The 26,073-nt window shown below is 39.2% G+C and overlaps 1 protein-coding gene across 5 annotated transcripts in view; it reads left to right on the plus strand.

Annotated features, from left to right (window-relative positions):
- Window positions 1–25,598, plus strand: part of LOC113393685 (uncharacterized) — a 48,076-nt gene extending 22,478 nt beyond the window's left edge. For 3 of the 5 annotated variants that reach the window (XM_026630692.2, XM_026630690.2, XM_026630694.2), the window contains 5 exons: window positions 6,716–6,822; window positions 14,533–14,709; window positions 14,988–15,185; window positions 23,367–23,478; window positions 23,702–25,598. In XM_026630692.2, coding sequence (XP_026486477.1) covers window positions 6,716–6,822; window positions 14,533–14,709; window positions 14,988–15,185; window positions 23,367–23,450 — 566 coding nt within the window. In that variant the 3' untranslated portion in view covers window positions 23,451–23,478; window positions 23,702–25,598. The remainder of the gene's footprint in view (window positions 1–6,715; window positions 6,823–14,532; window positions 14,710–14,987; window positions 15,186–23,366; window positions 23,479–23,701) is intronic. The other 2 variants (XM_026630691.2, XM_064216027.1) reach the window with 2 other exon arrangements.
- The last annotated feature ends 475 nt before the right edge of the window (window positions 25,599–26,073 follow it).

The following is a 26,073-nucleotide window of genomic DNA, read 5'->3' on the forward strand; positions in this document are numbered from 1 at the left end:
ATAATCCAAAAATAAACAATGACATAATAACAAGTGGGATCTTAATCATGTATCAAGAACCGTCTATCGAGATGCGTCGAAAATATCCGAATAATGAATTACGTTTATTATTTATTTATACCCGCAGCGTAGATACCTAGATCAATCCTTTCATTTTACAATTCATGAGAGCTCCTAAGTTTAACACTTAGCTACGATCGAGAATGACCATATTAAAGTTGCATTAAATCCATCCGGTAATGTGTGTGGTGCTCGCAATGAACACACGCATACAATCGTGATTACGAGCTGATGGGAGTTTGGCCGTCTCTATTGTAATATCGCCTATGCATCTTTAATATTTTGGCATATATGGATATGTATCTGCACGTAGAGGATGGGTCTAAGTGGTCTGCATCTAGGGTAACCTTGAAAACTTGCTCAAAGAGAAACTTGTGCCGGCAGTGGTGAAGTTATAACCGTTGGCATGCTTATTGGCAATTATTAGCATAGCTCCCGGTACCATTCCGAGCGCTGCATCGGTGCTATTTCGATTATGAACTTTGCTATGTCTCGCCTCATAAATCTCCAAACTGCGCCAGATGGAGCAATCATTTTTGATCATATTTAAACTTTAGTTATTTCTTTACAAGTCACTATCTTGTGTCTCGTATTCGTCCGTGTATAGTAAGTGTTTATGTTGAACATTATAATAGTGTCCTTGGGTAAAGCGCCACATTTATCTGTAACGAGATCACAAAAACGGACAAGAACACAGGTCCGCGTCTTCGCAGCGATTTGTGTTCATTCAAACATCTTCCACCTGTCTCTGAACTAGCCGTAGCTGTAACTAGCTCTAACGTCAATGTTAAAATGCAACATTTCTATATAATACAACTCAAATTTACTTCTTTCAAACTTCAATTTACTCGAATTATCTGAATCTGAAGCGATATTATTTTTAGACAAATTAATTAGTAAACTATATTATGTTAATCTCTCCCTTACATGGGAGTGGAAGATGAAATTGAATACAAACACAATCGCGTTCAATTGTTTTGATAGAGGCGTTTGGGAAGTTGTGCTATGAAGACGAGAAGTTTTCAGGGAAGTCAGGAGCTCGGCCGCTGACCTTGAGTTTGAGTAGATTGGGTGTGTTACTGTTCAGAGTGCGTTGTCTGTGTGTGTAGCACTCGGCACTCGGCCCACGCACTGCCGCCGCGCCCTCCCCGCGCCCGGTCACGTCGAGCAGTCAAGTCGACGCTGTGCCCACATTTGCATTGCGGTGCCCACCAGCTATGAGTATGTTGGACTTGCATGAACCATAAATATTTATCTTCACATCGTTTAACAACTTACTTTTAGTAAAAGCACCGATTTCATGGTTCCTGCATACGCCTTCTATTATAATTGTTAAAATCTGTCCGTATCCTTCGGTTCCCATCTACACACAGGTGAGGCATTAAATAAATATGGGATAGCATTTATTTAATAGTACCACAAGTCATTTGTATTCTGAAAGGAAAGCAACCTATAAAAATGATGAATGAAGTCTCTCTGACAAAAAAATTGACTTGTAAAATTACTTCAATGTAAATTACCCCGCAATCATAGACAAGCCTTTCTTACAAATAAAGGGCTTCACATAATATGTCGGTACATATGTATTTGGTCGCACCGGATACGAGTAATGTAAATAAGTTAGGTACCTGACGTTTAAATATTTATGAGAATAGTAATCTGATTGAACTAACTCTATTTATTTACATTACGTAAATGTGCTAACGAGGCCATGGCCTCCATCTCGTTCTTGTTAGGTAGAAACTTACATTTACATTTTTGTTGCATCAAAGTCGAAAAAACACACTTTTAAATCAAATAACCAGATATCCCGCAGACGCATTAATAACATTAAATCATTGCAAGCAAACACAAGAGACCGGAAACCCACATAAAGGTCCATAAACATGTCCGTGAAACCGCAGACGCATGGCTACCGCACGGTGGTTCGATGTTTCGTGACTCGCTCCCGTCAACGACGCAATGAATCTTGATCTCCGCTGCACCATGATAACACCTACTGAAATACTTCTACACCATAAACACCCCTATTCCGTCCACATAAAGAGCGTTTCGGTTTCCGTCATTTGCGGCCACGAGATAAGATCTGAGCGCGAACAGTACGTCAAGCGAGAATACAGACCTTTCAATTATTCACAAGGAACACTGTTATAGGACATACTTTGACTTTCGATATATCTTTAAAAAACTTCTTGTCTGAGTCTAATTTGACACTTGGATGCTCAATTGACTTTTTGTTTGGTGCTATGGGCGCACAAATGCAATGTTCGCCGTTAAGGTTCCTATATACGGGGAGAATATCGTCCGATCCCAATATAGACATATTTGTAATGTAGCTCTCTCGTTCAGCCCGGTTTCACTCGCAGTCGAGTCGGTTTTGTGCTTTCCTGTTTTAATCTAGTTCTATGATACAATTTTTAGATGCATTTTCTATCCAAAGACCAGTCTATCTAACTTTTTCTCTTTTTGACGAGTCGGTGAAACTTCGAGGCTATTTACTGTGAGTGACCTAAACGCACATTTTCACAACTAAACTTGCTTTATAATCGATAAAAATCCTTTTCGGTTAGACTGATATTGAATGGGATCTTTAATTACATTTGAGTAACACGTAATCGTTTAATAAGTATAGTGTTCGTTTTGAATGATATAAAGGTAAATTATTGAATCGTCCAATAAGCGAGGAAATAAGACCGCTGAAAACAACAGCAAGCGAAACGCCAGGACAGAATAATGTAGCGTCAGAAACGGAGAGCATTGAGCGAAGTGATTTATTGCTGCCTTAGTGCGCGCTGATTCAATATTCGCTATTTAGCCGATAGTGGCCGGTTTTTGTGGAGGCTGGGATCCTTCATTGATTGCGTGAATTACGTTGCGATATTTATGTAACTGAGAGCAGTCCTACGCCGCACAAGGACACGATCCATATAAACAATATTAGTCCTAAGTACATTTTAATTCTCAATAAAAAGTTATTGGAAGTAACACCGTCTCTGCTATAGACTGCTTAATGGCCGCCTGTTTGAAATTTAAAAGTGTCCAGCTCACCGCGATGGAAATAATCTGACTCTAACGATTTTTTAAGTTATTTTTAACTCTCCGATTAGCGACTTGCGGTTCGATCCCTTTCCTTTAATTTGTTTGACGAGACGAGGGCGGCGCGTCGTGGCTACTTTTACCGTGGGGAGGTGACTTGGAGGGCATCCATTTTATTTATGTTTTACATTGCAATATTCCAAAAATATAAACTATTTATAATATTTATTATATTATACCCTCATTAATATCGGCGGGTAACTCGTTATTTTAACACGCTTTTAGCTTGACCTTTTTATGTAATAGGTAAGCGGACGGGCAAATAGGCCACCCGGTGGTAAGTGGTGACCGCCACCGAGTCGTTAGCGCAGTAAGAAATATTAACCATTCCTTACATCAATGCGCCGCCAACCTTGGAATCTAAGCGGTTGTCTCCCTTGTGCATGTAGTTCCACTAACTCACTCACCCTTCAAACCGGAACACAATAACACTAAGCTGTGCTGCTTGGCAGTAGAACATCTCATGAGTGGGTGGTACCTACTCAGACGGTCTTGCACGAAGTCCTGTACCACCACCTACCACCGAGTACCTATATGGATGTAACGAATTATTTTAAATTATTTTTTTAATTAATATTTAATCGTTAATTATTTGGAAATATCGAGTCGATGTTAAAATATTTTTGAAAGCACCTGCGCCTTTTTATTATAAATCATATTTCAGTTCCAAAACTTTATTTTCATTTTAAATCAATTCAAAAACCTTGAATTTTATCACCTTGGTCTATCTTTTGCCATTCCGCATATTAAAAAAATATTTTTGACTTTTTATTGACAGGGCGTTTCAATAAATGTTTTCGTTTTTTTTTTACTACATTACAATATGCGAACGTAACGTAACATGATAGTTATTAAAATAAATGAAAAACGTTGTAATGGTAAAATTATTCATGAATTTCGTTCCGGTTTTGCAAAGTGTAGTTATAATATTAGGTTAATTATTGTTTTTATTAAACTTGTTTGAAGTATTAAAATGAATAATTATATCAGTTTTTATTTTATTTTATATTTTATTTAGTTAATTTATTTTATAGTGTTTAAGCGTTAACGTTTATTTTTTTATCTTGTTAAGTTTAATCATTTAATACATAAATATCACTTACCTTGGTTTGCCAGATTCAAAATAAATAAGTTATATATTTCTACAGCTCATCGTATTAGGTTTATGAAAAAAATTTGATTCTCCTAATTGTGATAAGTGTAAAAGTTTTGAAGATCTATATCACTTGTGGATGGAATGTGGCAAGACTCAGAATCAGATAAAGTTACCCTTAACTAATTTAAAAGCATGTTTGTCTCCAATGCATTGGAATTTATTATAACAATAATTGTAAACACAAATTATGTAAATGAAATCCAGTGGTACTGAACCCGCGATTATATGTCAAAATTCACCCGTTGTAATGACTGCGTGGCCTCGGCTCTTTTAGTCCAATTCAGTTAAAACAGTAGAGTAGATCATATCAATATTTTGAGAACTTAGCAAAAAAAATCAGTTTTAATATATCATAATAATTTTGAAAGCAATCCTAAAATTAATTATATAATACTCGGTGTTTTATTTTGTGCATAGCTTTGTTATTTCATATAACATGACTCGCGTCACGCGTGTAATCGACAAGCCCTCAGTTTCGCGAGGCCGCCGTCCAGATCAGCTTAAATATATCACTGAATGCTTGTAGTCTGGAAGTCAATTACTTATCTTTATTACGTTCACGATGGATGGTGTTCTTAGCGCTACCTAAAAACTTTTCAACTTATGAATCACGACCGTTTTAAAATAGAATTTCGTGCCAAGAAGGGAATTTTCGCAATAATGATAATCTCACTTAATAACAGCGCAGAATTAAAAGGTTCGCTCGCTATGATAGAACCCTTTAAATTGAAGTTGACCTGCTTTTTACAAATTAAGGTACCGAGCCGGCATTTCATAAATTCACTCGAATTAAGATAATGTGATAGTTTAAAAGGATGCATTTTATTCGTTAGCGTATTATGAAATACGAAATTTTACGTTTTTGAGATTTGTATTTTAAATATTCGCTTTATGTCGTTTAAAACTGCCGTCATGCTACAATTTATACATGGATAACCAATTAACCATATATACCCAAAATCGATGCCTATCGATATTGATAGTAAATACAATTTTGAAAATAATGGTCTTGTCTGCGCATTACTCCTAAACCGCTGATCGATTTCGTCTTTAAAACTTCACAAGAGTGTTGCAAATAACCTGAAGTCCAAACACTTTAGTATACATAATCAGTAATCATGTGATATGTTTAATATAAGAACAACGTCGTTACAAAATGAAATTATAATTTAAAAAAATTGAATAATTATTTTCTAATGCCATTTTGGATTTTCTAATACCAGACTGAGTTCGTGCTGTAATTTCGAGCCCTGATAGGCAACTTCGACTACAGTCTTGTATGTTGTGAACGGGTACATCGTTCCACTCGTTGCTATGGCACCGTTTCTACGGTAAAGCCAATTTTTGTATTTTGTCTTACATGTCTTGTACGCCTGAAGCGCTACTCTGACCAGAATACTTCCCGCTAAACTCGAGACGAATTATCTAAAGTTACACGTTGCGTCATGGCGGGATGTCGGTTAGCAAGGTGTTAGAGGCCCGCGCCGCGCGCCGCGCCGGTTTGTCTGCGGGCTCCAGCCGACACAAGTTCAAGTCCACCCCCTCCGCCCCGAGAGACACCTCTCCCACCCACTCCCCTATTCCTGCCTGTTAGTACACTGCATCGCTAATTTCGTACTTTTCTTACATTGTCATGCGTTTTTGGGTCACAGACGATGGCTGACATAGGCTGCTTACTATCGGGTGCCTTAATAAAACCTTTTAGATGGGGATTCCGCAGTCACTGGCCTGAATGTAAGCGATAGGTACGACGCGGGTGAGTCGTTTGTGGTGGTTTATCGAGTAATCAGTGTGACGTAACATAATAAGGGAATGGTGACCAAACGCTGTGCATTTGAAAAGCGCGGCTCGCAATAATATACTAAGTAATATAATAGTTAAATCGTCAACCCTAACGTTGTCAAAGTGAATGGAATTGAATTAAATTAAACTGAGTATATTATTATTAGATTTCGAAAGTGGTTTTCCTTATTTCTGTGTCTTCCTCGGGAGTTATACCGCTTGTGAACCGAATCGAATGTTTTTTTTTTATTGAATTAAGTACAGGAGGGTAAATAAGAAAAATCCATATCCGTATCCTCTAATTTTCCACTCTTGTGGAATAATAATATTATTTACTTGTTGATTGTTCGTTATTCGATTTCTCCCTCGATATTAAATTGCTTTTAATGTTCTATGATTAATAATAATAAATATTATTAAATATTTTTGGGGTCAAAATCCATTAAAAGAAAAAGTTGATTACGAAGATTGGAAAACTATGTTTTCTAAATCGTTTAGAAGGATATATTTATTTTGGATGTAAAAATAATAGAAAAGTACTCACATGCAGGTATATTTATAAAGTCGTTTTTTTTTATGAAATAATTATTGTTCAACTTAAATATGGTGTTTTTTTGTTAGGTATGGGTGGTGAAGCATGCGCCTGCGCGCCTGTTCCGCCACGACCGCTCGCTGCACCGGAGCCCGACCAGCTATACGATCACCATTCTTCGGAGGAAGAACTAGAGGTGATTACCAAATATTCCAAATATAATCATTTGTATGTTTACGCTCTTATTTGTGTGTAATTGCTAAATCACGGCCTCAGTTACTGAAAACGTCGCAGACGGTTTGCCTTGCGTTGTTGTGTCCAACATTTTGTGCTATTGTTCTAGTAATTCAATTCCACATTATTTAAATACTCACAGAATGATCTTACAGTCGTACAGTGTTGTTATTTTGTCTCCTGGAGTCAATTCGACTGACTTATAATGGTTATATACGATCCCGATTATAATCCGATCCGAGTTTGACCGAACCGCTGACGTCGCGTTAGTAGATCAGGAAAACGGCTGAACGGCAATGATTACATTTCATCATTGATTCGTTTGTGATATAGTGACAATATCTTAGTTGCACTGGCGCCAGAAAAGCGAAGTCCTCCGGGTTACGAACGTTGCAGCAAATGTGTACGACAGCATATTATTTCAGTAACACTTACTAATACATTATTTACGGTTGTAATTAATTTACGCGTGCCTCGATAAGGACGGCTCCGTTTTCGCTATATCTCACGTCCGAACGTTACCTGCGCCTGTAGTGTAGCAACACCTTACAACACATCTACGATTAGAAAATTTAGTTAATAGTAATAAGTTTATAGCGTGTCGCCGGCGTCCCGGTCAATATAAACATACATAACATAACATAAGCAGCCTGTAAATTTCCCACTGCTGGGTTAAGGCCTCCTCTCCATTTTAGGAGAAGGTATGGAGCATATTCCACCACGCTGCTCCAATGCGGATTGGTGGAATACACATGTGGCAGAATTTCGTTGAAATTAGACACATGCAGGTTTCCTCACGATGTTTTCCTTCACCGCCGAGCGTGAGATGAATTATAAACACAAATTAAGCACATGAAAATTCAGTGGTGCTTGCCTGGGTTTGAACTCGAAATCATCGGTTAAGATGCACGTGTTCTAACCACTGGGCCATCTCGGCTCAATATGGCGTATTAAAATAAAATTATTCGTACAGAGCTGTAAATCGATAAAACTATAAAGGCATACTTTTACAGATGAACTATCAACTATCATAAGGCCCTAACGATCCTTCGCCTGCTAAAAATATCTGTTCTAAGCAAATTATTACAATCTCATCAGTATATTTTTGTTTATGTCCACCAGACTTTTTTGCATGTACAAATATGCTTCTTGTTAATTTAATATTTAAATTATTAACAAAAGAAATTGTTTTATGCTCGGTTCCCATATTTAACGAATCGTTATTGTATATAAGTAATCAATCGTTTTAGCACGAGTAACGATCCGATGGAATAGTTTCTAAACGTCACATAAAACCGACTTCGAAAGTTACTATAGGTTTTAATACAATATTATTGCACTTCTGAATTTTGTCTCCTCGACGAATCTGCCATCCGTAAGCAAAACTGATCGTTTCTGAAATATCCGAACAATTATGTATTACGTAATTTTGAAATTGATGCCATGAAGTTCTTGTAAATAGACATTTGTTATTAGCTGAATTAAGGACATTATTATGTAAACAAAATTATCTTTGAATATCCTCTTAACTTGTATGCAACGTGTGTTGAATAAATAAGGAAGATTGCCACACACACAACTCCACTCCACTCGGCTTTCCATTGGTTTGTTTTTTCCATGTAATATTTGTGACCTGAGATATGCATATAAAATACTTCGACGCACAAACGAAGTAATATGACTGAATATGAAAAGGACGTACATCGTATTTCGGTATGAAACACGGAACATATTCGTGCATAGAGTTATCGTGTATTAATTTAATTAAACATACTCATTGTCACAGATAATATAATTAGCCCCATACGATGCAATAATTAATCCCGTTAAGACTACCCGTAGTGTTGCGCGCTGTATCGGTCGTGTCGCGGGGCTTGTCAATATGATCGATATACATAGGAGGGGTTGCACCGCCGGCAAGACAATTGTTGCCGACAGAGAATAGCTGATGCGGTAATTGGCCGACTCGCCGACCACCCGCGCCGCGCTTGTTATGCTCACCACTTTTGCAGACAGACCGACCGACGGTCCTCGTACCAGAATAAATTCACGCATGTTCTACTACGACATTAAATTCGTAAAGTTCGTGGAATCGCTTTACTGATGATAAGGCGAGGCCCGCTGTGCGAAGATCAAAGCGTTGAATATTTCATGTTTCTAATCGGAGAAACGATTGTTTACCAACATTGATACTGAAACTTTTAACTCGTAGAGATGCTAATATTCGTGTACTCTATTGATTATTCACATTTTGGTCCGATTACCATGAAGGTACTAGGGGGGTGCAAGCGGCACCTCCCTTCTAGTACCTTCAGCGACGATTCATAGCAAAATCTTTAAAATATGCATATCTGTCATCGGAACAGAATTGCGGACCGACGGAGCTAAGTTGGTTATATCTCACGCTGACAACTGGCCGATTCCTCACGAGTCACACGGCGCATTAATTCTCAACGACACACCGCAACTAAATTACACCGTCGCCTCTTCCTCTCCCCGCCCCTTCCCCTTCCTCCGACCCACCCCTTTCCACGTCAAGGGAACTATTATGCGGAGACTTGGCATCCGTACTATACACTTCCTGAACGACAGAGTCAATTCGAAGGGGTGCACTGTAATCAACCCCCTGGAAACCATGTTAGGAAACATCCCCGTGCTTTGACTGATTCTTGCAACGTGACCATATGTTATGAACAAATTAATAGATGGTGCAATTAAGTTAATAGTCTTCTTTTAATTTAAGGAAACGTTTACAGATTTTAAAAAGATGTTGAAAGCTTTGTTCAAGTAATTAGTAACTTCCTTTTCACCGTCTCAATTAACCATAAACCTTGTGTTCAGTTAACCAGAGACCAAATAATGTGCAATGCACGAATAAATTAAAACTATTATCTTTTTTATATTGTAGGCGGATGGGCTAATGGGCCTCCTCATAGTAAGTGCCCACCACCTCCCATAGACATTGGGGCTGTAAAAGATATTAACCATTCCTTAAATCTCCAATGAGCCACCAACTTAGGGAGTTAAGATGTTATGTCCCTTGTGCCTGTAGTTACTCAGTGGCTGACAGGCTCTCTCTCTAATCATTTTGCAAACCGGAATACACCAATAGTGTTGTTGTGTGGTGGAATATCTGAAGGATCCTACTGACCCAGGCGGGCTTGCAAAAACCCTATCAAATAAATTACATCGTTACAATTTGAATACTATTCCGTTATAAAATAGAAATTGAATTACATAATAAGTGTCTTAACAAAAAATTATCAGAAAGTACTGAAAATAGAAAAAAATTAAGGAACGTAATTAGTATTAAGTTGCCGAACAATTTGAGAACAAAAAATGTTTACCCATGTTACGTAAAGAGATTAAAATATCACGAGAGGTGAACGCCCTCCGGCTGCGGGTAGCAAAAATTAGTAGACGAACAAAAACCTTATACGTATGAACTGTTCACACGCTGACGACTGAGCAGCTATTTCTTGAACTGCGACTCCCCACGACGGGCGACGGTGTACAAATAGTTTTTGTTACGAAATAGAAATAGTTTTCGTTTGAATTCATTTACTTTTGATGCAATTATGAAGCCGTACTAAGCAGCTACCTTACTGGTTACTAAATTATTAGTTTTGAAAAATTAACAGATATACAAACATATGTTCCATTCATTTATTGGTTATTTCTGTGCATAAAGTATAGTACTATCGGCTCAAGCATTCTCGGTCCCCTGTAAGAAATAAAATCAATTATGTTTTATCTTTAAAATTATTTTATTCGTAAATTTAAGACAACGCTGTAGCCCACAAAACATGACTCGCATCGTTGAAACAAATACGCCCGTTTGACCCGAGGTCCGAGGTGTAAATCGAGTTTGTCAATTAACGAATGGAACTATTATTTTCGATGAACGTTTCCTCATCTATAAATACTTTCACTTTGAGGGATGAATATCATAATACAACCGCAAATCTACATGCTATACTTTATAGTAGCGTTTTGTGCTAGCCCACCTCCTGTGTAATACCGCCAAACAGCAAAACTTTGTGTTAACGGTTTGAAGGGCAAGTGAGCCAATGTATCTACAGCTACGAGGAACAAACATCTTGGTTCCCAAGGTTGGTGGATTCGAGTGGTTCATTGGCGATCTAAGTGATGATAGGTATTTGTGACATGAGGTGAATAGCTTCACGAGTATCAGTAAAGAAATAACCGAGGACTAGATAGAAAACATGAATGGAGGCAAAAACACTGCACTGACCTCGAATAAATGGGATACGATGGCAGGGGATGGCAAACGAATGAGTAATGAATGAATGATGAGGGTGTAATGAGTCTAACTCTGTCACGTGACCCGCGTGAAATTCTCAATAGGCTCTAATAGGCCCTGTAGGCTTTAGGCTTTGACCGCGTGTACTGCGCACTTCTGTCATGTCTCGGTATCGCAATGGTCACACTCGCATAGAGAGTAGTTAATTTTTGTGTATATCAATTTTGAGTGCACCTGTGACAAACAGTAACCTTAGCGTATTAAACAGTGTTACTTATTAATAGTTAACTATAATATTAAGTACAAAATAATCAAATAAAATCAGAATGTATTGTACGCTTAACAAGATTATCGTTTGAATTAAATATGAAGCTAACACATGTTCGTTATGTATACTGAACACAGACAAGAAACTCAGTAGATTCTAATTTATATAAAATGCATTTTAAGAGTCAGTAGCTCAGCGGTGAGTGGACCGCCTAGCAGAATGTAAGGCAACGTTTCGGTCGCTTTAGGCTGATGTCGTCCCCGCTCCAAAGGACTGATACGAGTAAGTTCAAATGTAATCACGCCGTTATGGGAGTCCTACTTTTTCTCAAATATGTACATGCAGTGGCGATAGGGCCTACAATTTATGTAACGAATTCGTATATAATGTTTGACTAATAATATTGTATGAATGTAATACGTTTTTGTATACTTTTGTATGTGCGTTAGTTTTTGTGATCACGAAGTACTTAGTAAAATACTTAAATAGGTATAACGCCTTACACTAAGTCGCAGGAGTAACGTCTGTCGTGCTGTGCGTGTGTGGGTGGGTGTGAGCGTCTTCCTACCCATTGTTACTACATTTCAAGAGAGCTGCCGCGCACGCAACGAGACGTCGCGCGTCGCTTTGTACCTGTCTGACAGTTACTCTAGGCACTTGTGCGCCTGTGTGTGTCTACGTTGGCCGGTACACCGCCTACACCGCCTACACCGCCCGTAAATTCTTCCCGTTTAAAGAATTATATTATTTCTTCTTTAAGATGAGTAACATAATATACAAAATGTCGACCCGAGTAGTTATTATGCGTACAGAGATCGAAATAAGATAGATAGTATTAGTACTTTCGTAAAATATAACCTTGATTAATAAATCTCGGCGAAAAACTGGTTCTAGAGAAACAGCACTAATGAACAAAAACAAGCAAACTAAAAAAAATGACCTTGGCCTCTGTGTTAGTAATATTGTTCGATGTTATCAAACAGCTTGATAGCACACGGCTCTGTGACTGTTGAGGCTATATCAGGAGTTTTACAAAATCGACTAACATAAAAATTGCATCGTTGGTGAAGATCTTTAACAATTTGCAACCTTACTACTAATACAAGATTAGTCTGAATACTAGATGGATATAAATAAAGCGCTGTTTTAATGCTGAGTTGTTAGGCACAGATCTAAGTAATATTGAGCCGGCCTCAAAACGTTTTCCTCTCTGCTGGTATCAAGCGATACAGATGTATACTTCAAATAGCGGGCTTCCTTGCTTTACCGTTCTTCATCTTCATTCCGAGCTATTTCATTCGTTTTGTTGGAATGAGACAAAACAGTGAAGGTTTTCCCTTTTTCGTCTGCCTCCTACATAGCATTTGTTTATCTTGCGCTTGGCTGGAAATTAGAAATTCTTTTGTTTGTGCCATGTTTTAATTGTAAGGAGTAAACGGACAATAGGTTCCTTATGAAAGTAGTGGATCGTGTGATGTAATGCGGCACTCGGTCTCGCTGTGCCTCAGCTGCGTTCCCCATCCTTTCGGAGGCATCTCGCGGCGCTTCATGTGTACCAATGGCTTTTTACTATATTTATGTAAATCTCGCCTTAACTTGTACTTGTTTGTATATTCTATTTTTTTGTTATATGATTTTAATCTAAATCTTTCTATCGATACAAATAATGGAAATTAGTTTTTTAATGTAACATAAACAACCTGTACAAATAATAACAGTGACCGATGTTACCGTTGACAGAAACGAATGCTGAGTTCATCTCGTCTATTCCACCAATTTAACGTTAGTCATTTTATTTAGCGCATCAAAGAGCTCTCAAACTCATTCAATTTAAGCCGGCAACGTATATAGGCACGGGTAATTTTTAGCTAACTAAAATTTGCAGCGAGATTAGTGTAGTCGGATGATCTCTTTGTGTTCCACTGAACCGTGATATTCGGGCGGCCGAGACGCGCCGCGTCGCGACGCTTCGCCGCCTACAGCTATCCCCTGATCTATAGCGTACGAGCGGAGCGACTCTGCTGCAAATTACTGAAGTTTTACTCGACTCGCTCTTAATTTCACTGCGTCAATACACGATTGGTAAATATATACTACGGCTTATACGGCGCGTAGACGCCGTGCTTAACGTTCGCTGTTATAACAATAACAATAACATAATGATATATTTATCTCGGCGTCGTTTATCGATAGATACTTTAGAAACTCTAAAAGGAAATACTCGTGATCCATAAAACGCTTATGACACGCCAGTAAAGGGGCGCGATAGCTACTAAACGTCATCATAACCGTTAAAACACGAGATCGAAAAAGGTTTGATCAGCTTTATCAGCAGTTAAGCGCGCCCATAATCGCCTAGTAATTTATGCGATTCCATTAAACCCCATCCAGCCCTCGGCTGAGAGAGCGACTCGCTGCAAAGGCTGTGCGGTTTTTTTCGCATGGACTTTCGCATCCATAATAAATGAGCGGCCGCCGCAGCATTAGGCCGGCGTTTTCGCCAGCCATTGCCAGCTGTTTTTTTTCTTCGTGGGAGGGTGTGTGGCGTGGAGGGGGACGACTCCGGCCATTAATTCAACCGTGTAATGACGCGACGCTTTGATGGACGAGAATTGCGAGTTCTGCAATTACATGCTGAAATATTCAGCGAAGACGTCGCGGGCCGAGCGCCCGCCTTTAACTACCGCGCTTTTCTTTCCTTTCTGTCGTGCCCCCTCCCCATCCCCCTCCCCCACCCTCCGACCCGCGTCCCCCTAGCTAGCGAAACAACTCTCCTTCATTCACGACGGCATTGCATCGACTCGAGGGACCATTTTTTGTTGTCGGACCGCATCCCGTTACGAGAGCTTCGCTTGGGTCTGCTCTCTAGATTATTCGTTCTCGTGTGCCCAGTCTTGCATTTAAATAACCCTCAAATGTTCGCGCCCGACCGAACCTAGCGAACCCGTCTTTATTTCATTACTTTAATTGCATGGCTTAATATTTCATTACATTCCAATGCAAACGCTGATCCACCCGATGACTCGTTTCTGACACGAGCAAGTACTTAAAGCGTCAGATGATCGCATAATCTCGCTGGCGTACGACACTCAGTAAGCACGACCGAGGCACGAATAGGAAGTGACAGGAGACTGGTGCAGGTCATCAATGGAAGCCCTGCGGGTTCGTCCACTGTGGCGGCGAGAGGTGAAGGCCGGCGGAGGGGCGCCTCATCACCGGCACGCACAGCACCAGAGAAGCGTCGCTGGCCGGCGGAACCCTACCTCGACGACGAGCTCGCTGCGAGGGCGCCTTCCTCGGACGACGACGACACAAAGGTTCGCCATCTAACTTCCATTACTTCATCGCATGGACTAACCGTGCACTCCCCGTAGACATATGAGATCATAAGCACATTGGCGCTCTGTTTCGACGCTCTCATACAACTGTGTGTCTGATAAAAAAAAAACCATAACCATGGCGACTTATTTCCAATATGCACTTGGAATCGATTAGACGATGTCTTCGCCCGGCACACTCAGTGGGACACTTACGGGCTGCCACTGTCATGTACCGTGTCATGCGGTCACAACGAATGGGGTAATCAATATTGCAGGTGGAGACCCCAGTGCGGTTCCGCACGTCGCCGCCGCTGGAGGCGCTGAAGCCGAGGCGCGCAGTGGGCGGCGCGAGCGTGGCGGGCGACGGCTGCGCGTGCGTCGGCCGCGCGCCCGTGTCGCCGCGCCGGCGCCGCCTGCCGCTGCCGCCGCCGCGCCGGCACCGCCCCGCGCTAGACTTCGATAAGATGCAGCAGGTATGGTGCAGCTCCTGCAGTAGAGATTTGGACTAAAAGCGATCATCGAACACGATGGATATGGATATTATAGATTATCGTTAGTGAGATCCCAAATGGCACCGGAGACCGTTTTACCCTGATAAATATAGAAATATAGCCGGCGCCCGCGAGGCGGAGGTAACTTTTGACTCTTGAGCCGATTCATTATGAGAGATAATTCAAACACATTATGCAGCCTTGGAATCCTCCGATTGCGATCGAACACGTGTGGCGTTGGCATGATTAATACGAGTACGATTCACGCACAGATTTTATTTATTGTTTTTGCCAATAAAATTTAAATGACTATTCATTTTCAAAGTTTAAATAAAATGTTATCAATTTATTTTACTGACAGTACCTGCAAGTGCCTAAATACCACCAACAGATTAAGTATTTCAAACTTAATTATGGATATCAGTATTCAAAATAATTACAGTAGTTTTTATTATTTTTAATGCTGATGTTTATCCGTCATTTTTTTTTTAAACTAAACTAAACTGGATATACATACTTAAATGGTAAACCTCCCGTTGTCACGAATTGAAATATTTTTTCGGTCATATCGTAATATTTATTACTAATTAAATACAAAAATAAGCGTATAATAAATTCCCGATTCACGTCTGTGTTATGGGTGTACGGGGAGGGCGGAGGGCGGACGTCGGGCCTATACAAGTGCAGTGCATGATGCCGCATAATGAGCTAGCATATGCAACGTGTTCCCACGCCTGCCGACATTGGCTTCTGCAGGGAGTACCAGTGTGTGTAGGTACACAGGACGCACGGCGCGTATAAATCCCAATTTAAAAATTTATTATTTGAGTTCTTTTGTATAGTTATCGAGATACAACACAACAAAGAGGTATTAAATGTGAAACCGTCGTTGTTTTCAAAGTTTAATTCTTACACTGAAAGGTTTAATCATAAAATGGTTAAACCTCGCTCAGTCAATTGTCCTCTAATCGGTATAGATGGCGGAACTCGATTTTCGTAACCCTTGAGCACCGCGGACTGAGCAGACAGGCAGGCAGGCAGGCAGGCAGTGAACACACTGTGAAATCACGAACTTATTCAAAATATATAGGTATATAAACATATAAATATTTCGACTTATATAACTATTACGGCTTATTAATATATATTTTTTAATTATCATAACAAGAAAATAAACATTTTATACATAGTATGTTGTGTTAAAGATGTTTGTTACTTAACAATATAAGCAAAATTGCTTAATTAACGCACGATATAATCTTGATACTTGCAATACTTTTTAGTTATATAGACAACCAAATGTATATCGAGTCAAATAACGATAAATATAGAGAAATTAGTCGTTATTTCAAATATAATTGCTTGCATATCAGATTTGTAGAGCCGCTAATGCAGGAAACAGGATAATATCAATAATGTTCCGCGCAACCCGACTCTGCGTCTGGTGGCTTAGGAAATAGTTACACTGTTTACAAAACCGACGTCTAATATTTTGCTATGTCGTATTACGCTAATGTTTGTCTCGGTTGCATATAACCCATTTAATTTCGGAAGTCTTAAATTATGTCAATTCTGTTTTACACAATCGCTAAACTAACTAATTCGATCAGACTTAAAGAGTAAAGACTGGTACGGTAAAACATTACCTATTACCTACCTATCAAAAGCAAAATGTACTTTATTCGTTTAAGCCTTACGAGGACTTTTGAATAGTAATTTTACAAGATTCGTTCAAATTTAACGCCACCACTGGTCGGAACTGTGGACATTGCCAAAAAGAACCAACAGGAAACTTAGTATTTACTCTGTTCTGCTAGTTTCATTACATGTGTACCGAGTATAAGGTAAACGAGTTTACATTAAGCGTTACTATAATCAATTAAGTTTATTTCTTTTTCATGATCACAGACGTGAGATATTGTAAGCAAAATAAAAAAATGCTAAGAGCGGTCCAAATCTGACACACAAATAAATTTAAATATTATACATAAGGCACTCACAGTTAGTACTAGCTGTTAGAAGAACTAACAATAGAAATACAAATTAATAAACAATTCAATAATACAACGGCTTAGTACAAGTTACAAGCACAAGAATAAGAACCTCTCGAATAATTTAATGTCAATATATTACAATATATTTGCAAATTTACTTAATAATAAATTTGTCTCAATATTATATTTATCGGAGAATGAAGATCTAAGTTTGACTTATAAGTGTAAAATAAGATCTGCACATCACAACGACGTATCCCTGTTGGGACATAGATTTTTATGTTGACAAAGATGGACAGTCAATTCTAGCATTTATTCCACGTAAACATGACATGTCCAGCGAGCTCCGAAGCGTTGTTTATACAATATAATGTTTCCCTGGATCATTGTAGCTCGGTACACGTTTTATTAATTTGTTTTGTCAAATTACTAAAGGGGCATAAAATATTTTTGAATCCTTTCAATGTTATTACGTTGGTTCTAAATTAAAGAGAGCTGACCAGAGTTTTACAAATTGTAGGAGGATCGCGGAAATCTTTGCAATTTCTGGTTACAAGGCCTGATATCTTGAAGCAGTTTTTCGTTGCTCCTATATTCGTCCTAAACAAATTTCACGGCCGGCGATCTTTTAATGTTTACTCATTGAGTGTTCATAGGTAAATTGTTCTTTGTGAATTCGATATATTAACATTGTTTTGTGACATCTAATTTGTTTTACACTGCTCACCTAGACGGTTCAAATCATTCTGTAGAAGTCGTACATCTAGTTGCTTGTTATAATTGTTAATATCTAATTGGTCCTTATGAGACCCCCGAGATACTCTAGATTTAATAACAAAAGCAGAGGAGTAAAACTATTAGCAACTATTATAGTGGAACGATTTCTTAAATATGTCTGAAAATACATACATGTTTCCCGGTAACAGGTTTCCCCGAAATGCCAAGCTTCGATAACTTACGAAACAAAATTGTAATCAACCTTACCAAAAGCTTTGAAATAATCTGTGAAGATTACATCAAGTGGGATTCGTGAATTCTCAGATTAGGACAATTAAATATAATAATATATTTCTATTTATAATAAAACGACTCTACTTAACTCCTTAATCCACTATAATTTTACATCCTTTTGTTATTTCATTATTTATGTCGAACGTCCCCATATAATAGTAGACCGGCAGCTTACAGTAACTGTTTCTCAATCGCGTTCATCTAAAACTATTGACTACAAATTCATTCCCACCAACGTGGTACATGGTACTATTCATATTGCCCAAAACATGAGAACGGAAAGTTTATTTAGACTGTTGAGTTTCGAAATTGTGTACAATATAATTGGAGCCAATGTTAGACCAATACCCATTACAATATTCCAAAGTCATAGCTAGATTTGTATGTATTTAGATTAAACGTACTGTACGCTGTGTGAACCATATAAAGACATAGGCTACATTGTATATTTCAACGTTGTATATTTTTGAAGCGAAACTTCTTATTCGTTTCGGTAATTCATCGAGTAATGATGTGATGCAGAGAGAAATAGTTCTATATATTATAAAGTTTCACTTCTATCACGTGCACTTATATTGCACTGCAAGCGCAATTTTTTTTGCAAGATAAAGCCTATTATGTCAACATAATGAATAAAATAACATTATCGCACCGGGTATTTTTAGCGAAGAAAACATTAAAAACTACGAAAGATTACGAAGAGATACAAATCTTCAAAATGTCCATAGATAAGTCTGCAAACCAAAATCAAAAATGTTTTAATTTTAAATAAAAATTATGAATTTTAAGTAAGTATTATCTCGCTCAATGTATACTCAGCTTTAAGGGCAATAATGATCAGATTGATGTAACTTAAAAATGCATCGGGTAATTGCTCTTTGATAGTTGCAATTTGCATTTATAAGAATAATTGCGCCCTAAACGCGAAAACTTGTTAATTGCACGTATATACTTCGCAACAATCATTGTTTCCTTGTGGTATTATTTAAAAACGATTTGATTTAATAACATTAATTTATTTATAAAATGCAATTATATCAATCTTTACAAGATTGATATAATTGCATTATAAGAATATAAGATTAATATGTATAGAGCTACCGATGAGTTGATATATTGCGAGCTAAGATGACATACTAATGATAACATGAGAAATAAGAAAAATACATTGTTTGGCATTTCTTATACCTAAACATTCTTCAAGTTGATAGCCTTGATCGAGAAAAATTAAACGTATTTGGTATCACTGAGCCGAGGTGGTCCGGTGGCAAAATCGTGAATTTTTACGTGGCAAGCACCACTCGGCTTTCGTGTGTAATAATTCATCTCATGGCTGGACTTGACATAATGAGTTAATGATTCGCCTGCCCCGCTATCGGCTGTGTCTACGAGTGTGGCCGAAGTTTACACTACACGAGGCCCATTTGTTCGTCTGCTCATATTTTATGAATAAGCAAAAATATGTTAATTCCTATGATTATATTTACTTAAATACTACAATCGACACTGTTTTGTATATATATAGGGTTTCTTCTCGTAGAAACTGCTTTCCTACGCGATGGTTACTTCAAATATATTAAATAACATATTAATGTATATATTTTTTGTGATTCAGCTTATTATGTCATCATTATCAACATAGTGCGAGAGAAAATTCTCGGCTGGGCGTAAAGCGAACGCTGACAAAGCCATACGAGACGAGGAGTATCTACAAGTAATGTTTGCGATGTCATATTATATCTGCCTTTTATAGATAAGCTACAATTTGATGTTTGGAAAATATGCAAAGATAAACTACGATTTTACATAAACAAGTTAGTCAAAGATAAGTAATCGTTCTCAAATCGGTTTCGGTATTAAAAAAGAAAACAATTATACTTTGCAAATTCGCCCAATAGTTTAGTTATGGACATATTACAAAATGTTTGAGCAAACGAATAAAAAGAGATGTACCTAGAGCGGATTAGGCGGACAGATCCTTCTGGTCGATACCGATTGAATATGTATTTACATAACAATTATTTACATTAAGGCCTTAATTGACGACCTCCGTGGTCGAGTAGTGTGTACACTGGTTTTCATGGGTACGCTACTCCGAGATCTCGGGTTCGATTCCCAGCCGAGTCGATGTACAAAAAGTTCATTAGTTTTCTATGTTGTCTTGGGTCTGGGTATTTGTGGTACCGTCGTTACTTCTGATTTTCCATAACACAAGTGCTTTAGCTACTTACATTGGGATCAGAGTAATGTATGTGATGTTGTCCAATATTTATTTATATTATATTTATTTAATTATATATAGATGTAAATTAAAAATAAATACTAAACACATAAAAATCACGTGGAATGGTGGCGAGAACGCTGGCAGCATGTCACAGTTGAATCGCAATTCCGATATAATCTGGGGGAAAAATAAATCCTGTCTTACATCATATTTGAAAAACCTCATTTTTAGAAAAACTGTCCCGTTGTGATATTAAGGACTAATTTTAATCGTATTAAGTCGAGACTAGTACTTACTGGGGAACAGGTTATTATTATTATTATTGGTATTCGTGGGGAGTAAGATAGGAATGTATTCAGGGACATAGATATATCTATTATATATTTTTATTATCCAAATCAAAAAGCGTAGCCGTAGAGTTTTCACGGCGCTATCGGCTCTTATCTCGGGGTCTCTGACCGCGGCGAGCGGTGGCCTCGGGCGGGTTCACTCAAAAACATCTCAATCTCATTATCTCATGTAAATAGTGCAGGAGCATTGGCGTGGCCAGCGAGTTGTGCAACGGAAGGCTTTAAAAATTAGCTGAACCGGTGTGACTAATGTTACTAATAAGAAAATAAAACGATTGATACGATACGAAAACGATACTAATTTTATTAGTTTAATGGCAGTACGTCTCCAGGGAATCTATGTCGGTACATTCCGAACCGGCTTTATATTTAATTTATCTTTTAAAACACCGAATTAAAAGTTCACGTATGAGCGTACTTTAATTGATAACATTCTGATATTCATAAATAAATTTGTAATGATCGCTCGTTTTACTCTGCAATAATTAACTGATTAACACGTAGAGATTATTAAATTACGATGTATTCCCAGCCTCCTCGCTACGTAATGTACAAGAAATATTAATATAGTCTGGCTGTCGGAAGTATAATTAGTGGTGGGTAGTACACTAACTGCGGTCAGGTCTGAGTGTACGGCTGGGTATTTACCGGCCTCCACTAACCACTACTTACCCCGAAGTTAAAACGCTTTGTTTCAAATTTAATAACGAGTAAGTCAGAGTAGTAACGGCGCAAAGAACTTTATTTAAAAAGCAATGCATTGGCAAAAGCGAAGCTCGTGTAATATACAATTTTATTATTTTAATATAATTAATAAACATTGCAAGTATTTTAACTCGGTATCAGACTCTCATACATATTCAAACCCTGTGTTATCAGAAATCGCGAATACTGATATTAATAAAATGAAGTAGACACGAAGTATGCGATAGTCGTACCTCCACGTTCACGCAGAAAATTGCTAAATTGCTACAGGGCTACTCGGAATAACTACATTCAACACTTCTATGCTAACTTGTGTCTACTTTCGCAAGCTTCGCTGCATACGGTCGGGAGATTAGACAGAGAACAGACGCCTGACATCGATTCGGCGTGGATGCTAACTATATGATAGTTGAGAATTAAACAAAATTAATGATAGTCATGAATATTTGTCATCGATTAACGAAATTCGTATCCGTTGCGGCGCAGCGGTTCCATTCAACAAGTGTTGCGATCACCACCAATCCCACTTCCGTATATTACTGATAAGTCTGGTTATAATTTATATATATTAATATATAGCTTGAATGAGCGTAAATAGTAACAAATTGTTTTATTAATCTGAATCACATACGTAAACCAGAGTACAATAGAACAATCGTCTTTTGAAAAAAACAAATACAGGCGAATTGAGAACCTCCTTTTTGAAGTCTGCTAAAAACATATTAATAGCCGAACAAATTTAACATTCTTACAAGTAAATAAACGGTAAGAATCCATTCAACTTCATAGACTGAGAGTCCTGAATTCTCCCAAGTATACAGAAAATACACTATTAAATATATCAGTCACGTCCTCGGGTCAGCCCTGGAGTGAGTCTCAATGGGGCGACGCGCCGCGCCATTGAGCGCTCGTCAATGGCGGCGGGCCTTGCGCGCGCAGACCGCCTCCCCCTACATAGCCCGACGTGGAATGAAAACGCACTTTTTATCTCGCCCGGTATGGACATGAGCGTTTTCGATGCATAATTGATATTGAATCTGTTTTTCTACCCGCATACGGTCCAAGTTTTTATACGGTAATTGACTTGCGGAAAATGCCGATCGTAAGATTTCCAGCGAGTTTACGGTGACTCGTTTGTTGAAGTACATCTAGATCGTTCTACGGCGAGTTCGATACGCGACTGGAGCGTCAGTGTAACACGAGCATGTGAAGCTATAGTTATGCTGAGACACTATTCGATACATTTTATTCATGTCAGATGTCGGTTGCTGACAGAAAAGGAATCATGGTCGCTACAGTGAACGAATGTTGCATCATCGCCATCCCCATCGCCACCGCTAATTGCATCCAACACATTCAGCATTGGCCTGCGATGTGTGCGTATCCGACGCTACTTAATATTCTCAGCGTGTTGTGCCACCACTACACACACGTACAGCACGTTACGTCTTTCGCCATAATCGTACTCTTTAATTGGCACCTTACTATCGTGTCTACGTTATTGTTTTATTTTATTGATTAATTTTTTGTATCCTCTAAACGACCCGTCGATCGTGCTCGATGCCAATATAATTAATTATATTCACGATCGTATGATGGATATAATTAGGAACATTAATCGCGCCGAGCTCCGGGGCTCGCTATGGTAATGGAAACTGGTCCTCGCCGCATCGCCACTCTCACGATAACTTTAAATTATTTAATATATAATAATCCGTCTGCTACGCATCGAGATTCGGAAACCACAAAAGTGTAACCGAGTGTAATCCATTTTTTGTGTTGACGCTGGGTGTCGGCATTCAGTGTGTTTTCAGTGTCTTTATTTAGAATACATGTATCCGCGGTCCATGTAGTACAGACGTCCCGCTTCGCTTTGCAGCTGAAGGTGGGCGGCGGCGGCGTGCGGTCGTGGCGCGCGGTGGGCGGCGCGCACGGCGGGGAGCTGTCCGTGTTCTGCTGGTGATGGCGGCCGCCCTGAACACGAGCCGCGGGTCAGAATGCCTACCGATTTATTGATATGATACTTACATTCTGTCCGAATCCGACTGATTACCTTCGATCAAAAACATATTTTTTGTGGCCCCAAAACGGAGCCATGACTGGCTTAGTTTTTTTTTTTATTTAATTAATAATTACTAACATGAAGTCAGGCGCCTGACGATAAGTCGCCATGGTATATAAAACATGAAACTGATTGATTAATTCACAACGCAGGTCCAGTGCTCCGGGTTGACGTAATGTGTGTGTGTGCTGCGCAGGAGGAGAGTGGCCCCGCCCCCGCCCCGCGCGCCGCGTCCGCTGAAGCCGAGCATCGCTGACCGTATTTACTCTACACTACCACTACCCACTTAGCGCAATAAGAAAACGATTCCGATACCCATCTCCGTCGCGGCCCGCCCCCGAGCTGCGGGGCCGGACGGACGTCGGACTCGCCGGATCCGGATCGGAGTCGGCCGAGCGCAACGACGCTCCGGTGTTGGAGTTCCTTACGTTGCACTCAAATAATGATCAAAGTACAAACTTACTAATACTATTGTATCGAAGCGCGGCCGCCCCGCGTTGCCGACCCAATGTAGTTTTTGGAAATATTTACTCGTTTTGAATACTGTGTTTAAATTATTGCCACTCTTGATCGGTTTCGGATGTTTGTATCAGTAGTCGGACGCTACGTTTAGAGACCTCTCGTGCGGCCTCGTGCGGCCTCGTGCGGCCTCGTGCGGCCTCGTGCGGCCTCGTGCGACGGGATCGCGGCGCACGCGAGTCCAATTGTATTAAATTGAGGCCATCGTTAGTTACACACGGATTATCATTTAACTGTCGCCGTGGCGGTCCGATGTTGCCGTATTTGTCGATGTGACAAAGTTTTAGGCTTTCACGAGGTGCGGGTTTCTTCGATGGGAATCGTTTTCTACCAGTCGGTCGATATTACTCGTGAGAATATAAAATGTTTCTAGTGTAGACGCGCGGCGTTAGATACGCGTATAAATTTAAATATTTAACGTGTACGTTACTTAGGCTCTACTTCGTAATTCTGTGCGCGTGGAATGTCACTACGTATAATCGTGGCAGGCGAGACCCGCATCGCGTGAAACGGATTATAAGAGGTGAGGTATCACTAGAATCGCCTCGGCTTTTGATCTCGAATTGCGACTGAGCGGCTCGACCCAGTCCGAGAGAATCACTCCACCCGACTATCGGTCGAGCCGCACGTGATTCCTTAATAGATTATCAAAATATTTTTATCATTTTAAAAATGTCAATTGATACGAACTCGAAGCGCCGCCTTGCGTGCGATACGTCGCCGGCGGACGTGACGTCACCGCCTCGGCGCGCTCGGCGCGCTCGGCTCGTACGATACATCGGTTGTACCTAGTTGTAACTTATGTTAGTAGTTTATTTAGCTGGGCTAATTCTGTTACTCTTGTTGTGTTATAAACGAAAATGAAAAAAAAATATAATAAAAATGTGGTGCGAGTGGATACAGTGAATTTAACGATAAAGACATTTAACAAATTTTCAAATTAATACGATAAAAGTACTAAGACTTTTTTTAAAAATCGCTTGGATAAAGATCGTATGTACATAGTGTTAAGTTACGTAGGGTTTAAGTGCAGTCCTAGATGTAGTAGGTATAACAAATTGTAAGGCGGAGGCGCCCGGCGCCCGCTCTTCTGTTAACAATTCTTACTGTTATTTTAATTTCTGCTAAAGTTTCGTTACTGACTCGTCCATGTCGTCCCCGACCCGGGACTGCGCCGCCCGGCAGCCGGCACGGCTCGCCGGCCGGGCGGCGCGTCCTCGCATCCGTCGGGCGCGCCGCTCCGCCGCCGAACACGTCGCGGAGGCGTCGAGTTTATTTTTGCGAATAATAACTTTCTCAAATATTTTTTGAAGAGGAGAAATTAAACGATTTTTACGGAGTTTCGCTTGTAAATTGGAACTAGATTTCGAGAAATTCAAATGTTCCCTCCGGACGTGTTCCGCGGCGGAGCGCTCGCTCGCAGTCTGTCTGTTGCAACAATCAGTGGTGATATTTACAAGATAATTTATATTATGTTTTTATATACTGAATTAACAAGCGTAATAAAGAGTGAGCAATGGCACATCTTAATCGTTGTTTTATTACCCTGTGTTCGATGGAAATAAAAGATTTCAAAAAGTTCATGTCCCTTTACTTAAAAAGGTAGTATATCACAATATGCTAACAATAAACACGATCTTATGACAGAGAAAATAATTAAATGACTAATTAACTTACTGCTACGACGAGCGTGGCGAGATAAAACATTACACATTCAATGTTTTTTACAAGTCTACATATACAATTTTAAATAACATATCAGTCTATGCATGTAGCACTTGAGGAATCATACTTTAAAACTTACATACAATTGTTTATAGTGTACCTAAAAGATCTATCATTACATTTCGAACAGTCATATGTATTGAAATGACAAGTGACATTTGACAAGGTTTTAAAAATAAACGAGTTAATTCTTACATACATATGTTTAAAGCACACAAAAGAAATAAAAGCATTAATTTTGTAGCACGAGGCCCTCCCGAGGTTCAACCAATAGGTATGT

The sequence above is a fragment of the Vanessa tameamea genome, chromosome 10 (genome assembly GCF_037043105.1).
Source record: "Vanessa tameamea isolate UH-Manoa-2023 chromosome 10, ilVanTame1 primary haplotype, whole genome shotgun sequence".
NCBI classification, from domain to species: Eukaryota; Metazoa; Arthropoda; class Insecta; order Lepidoptera; family Nymphalidae; genus Vanessa; species Vanessa tameamea.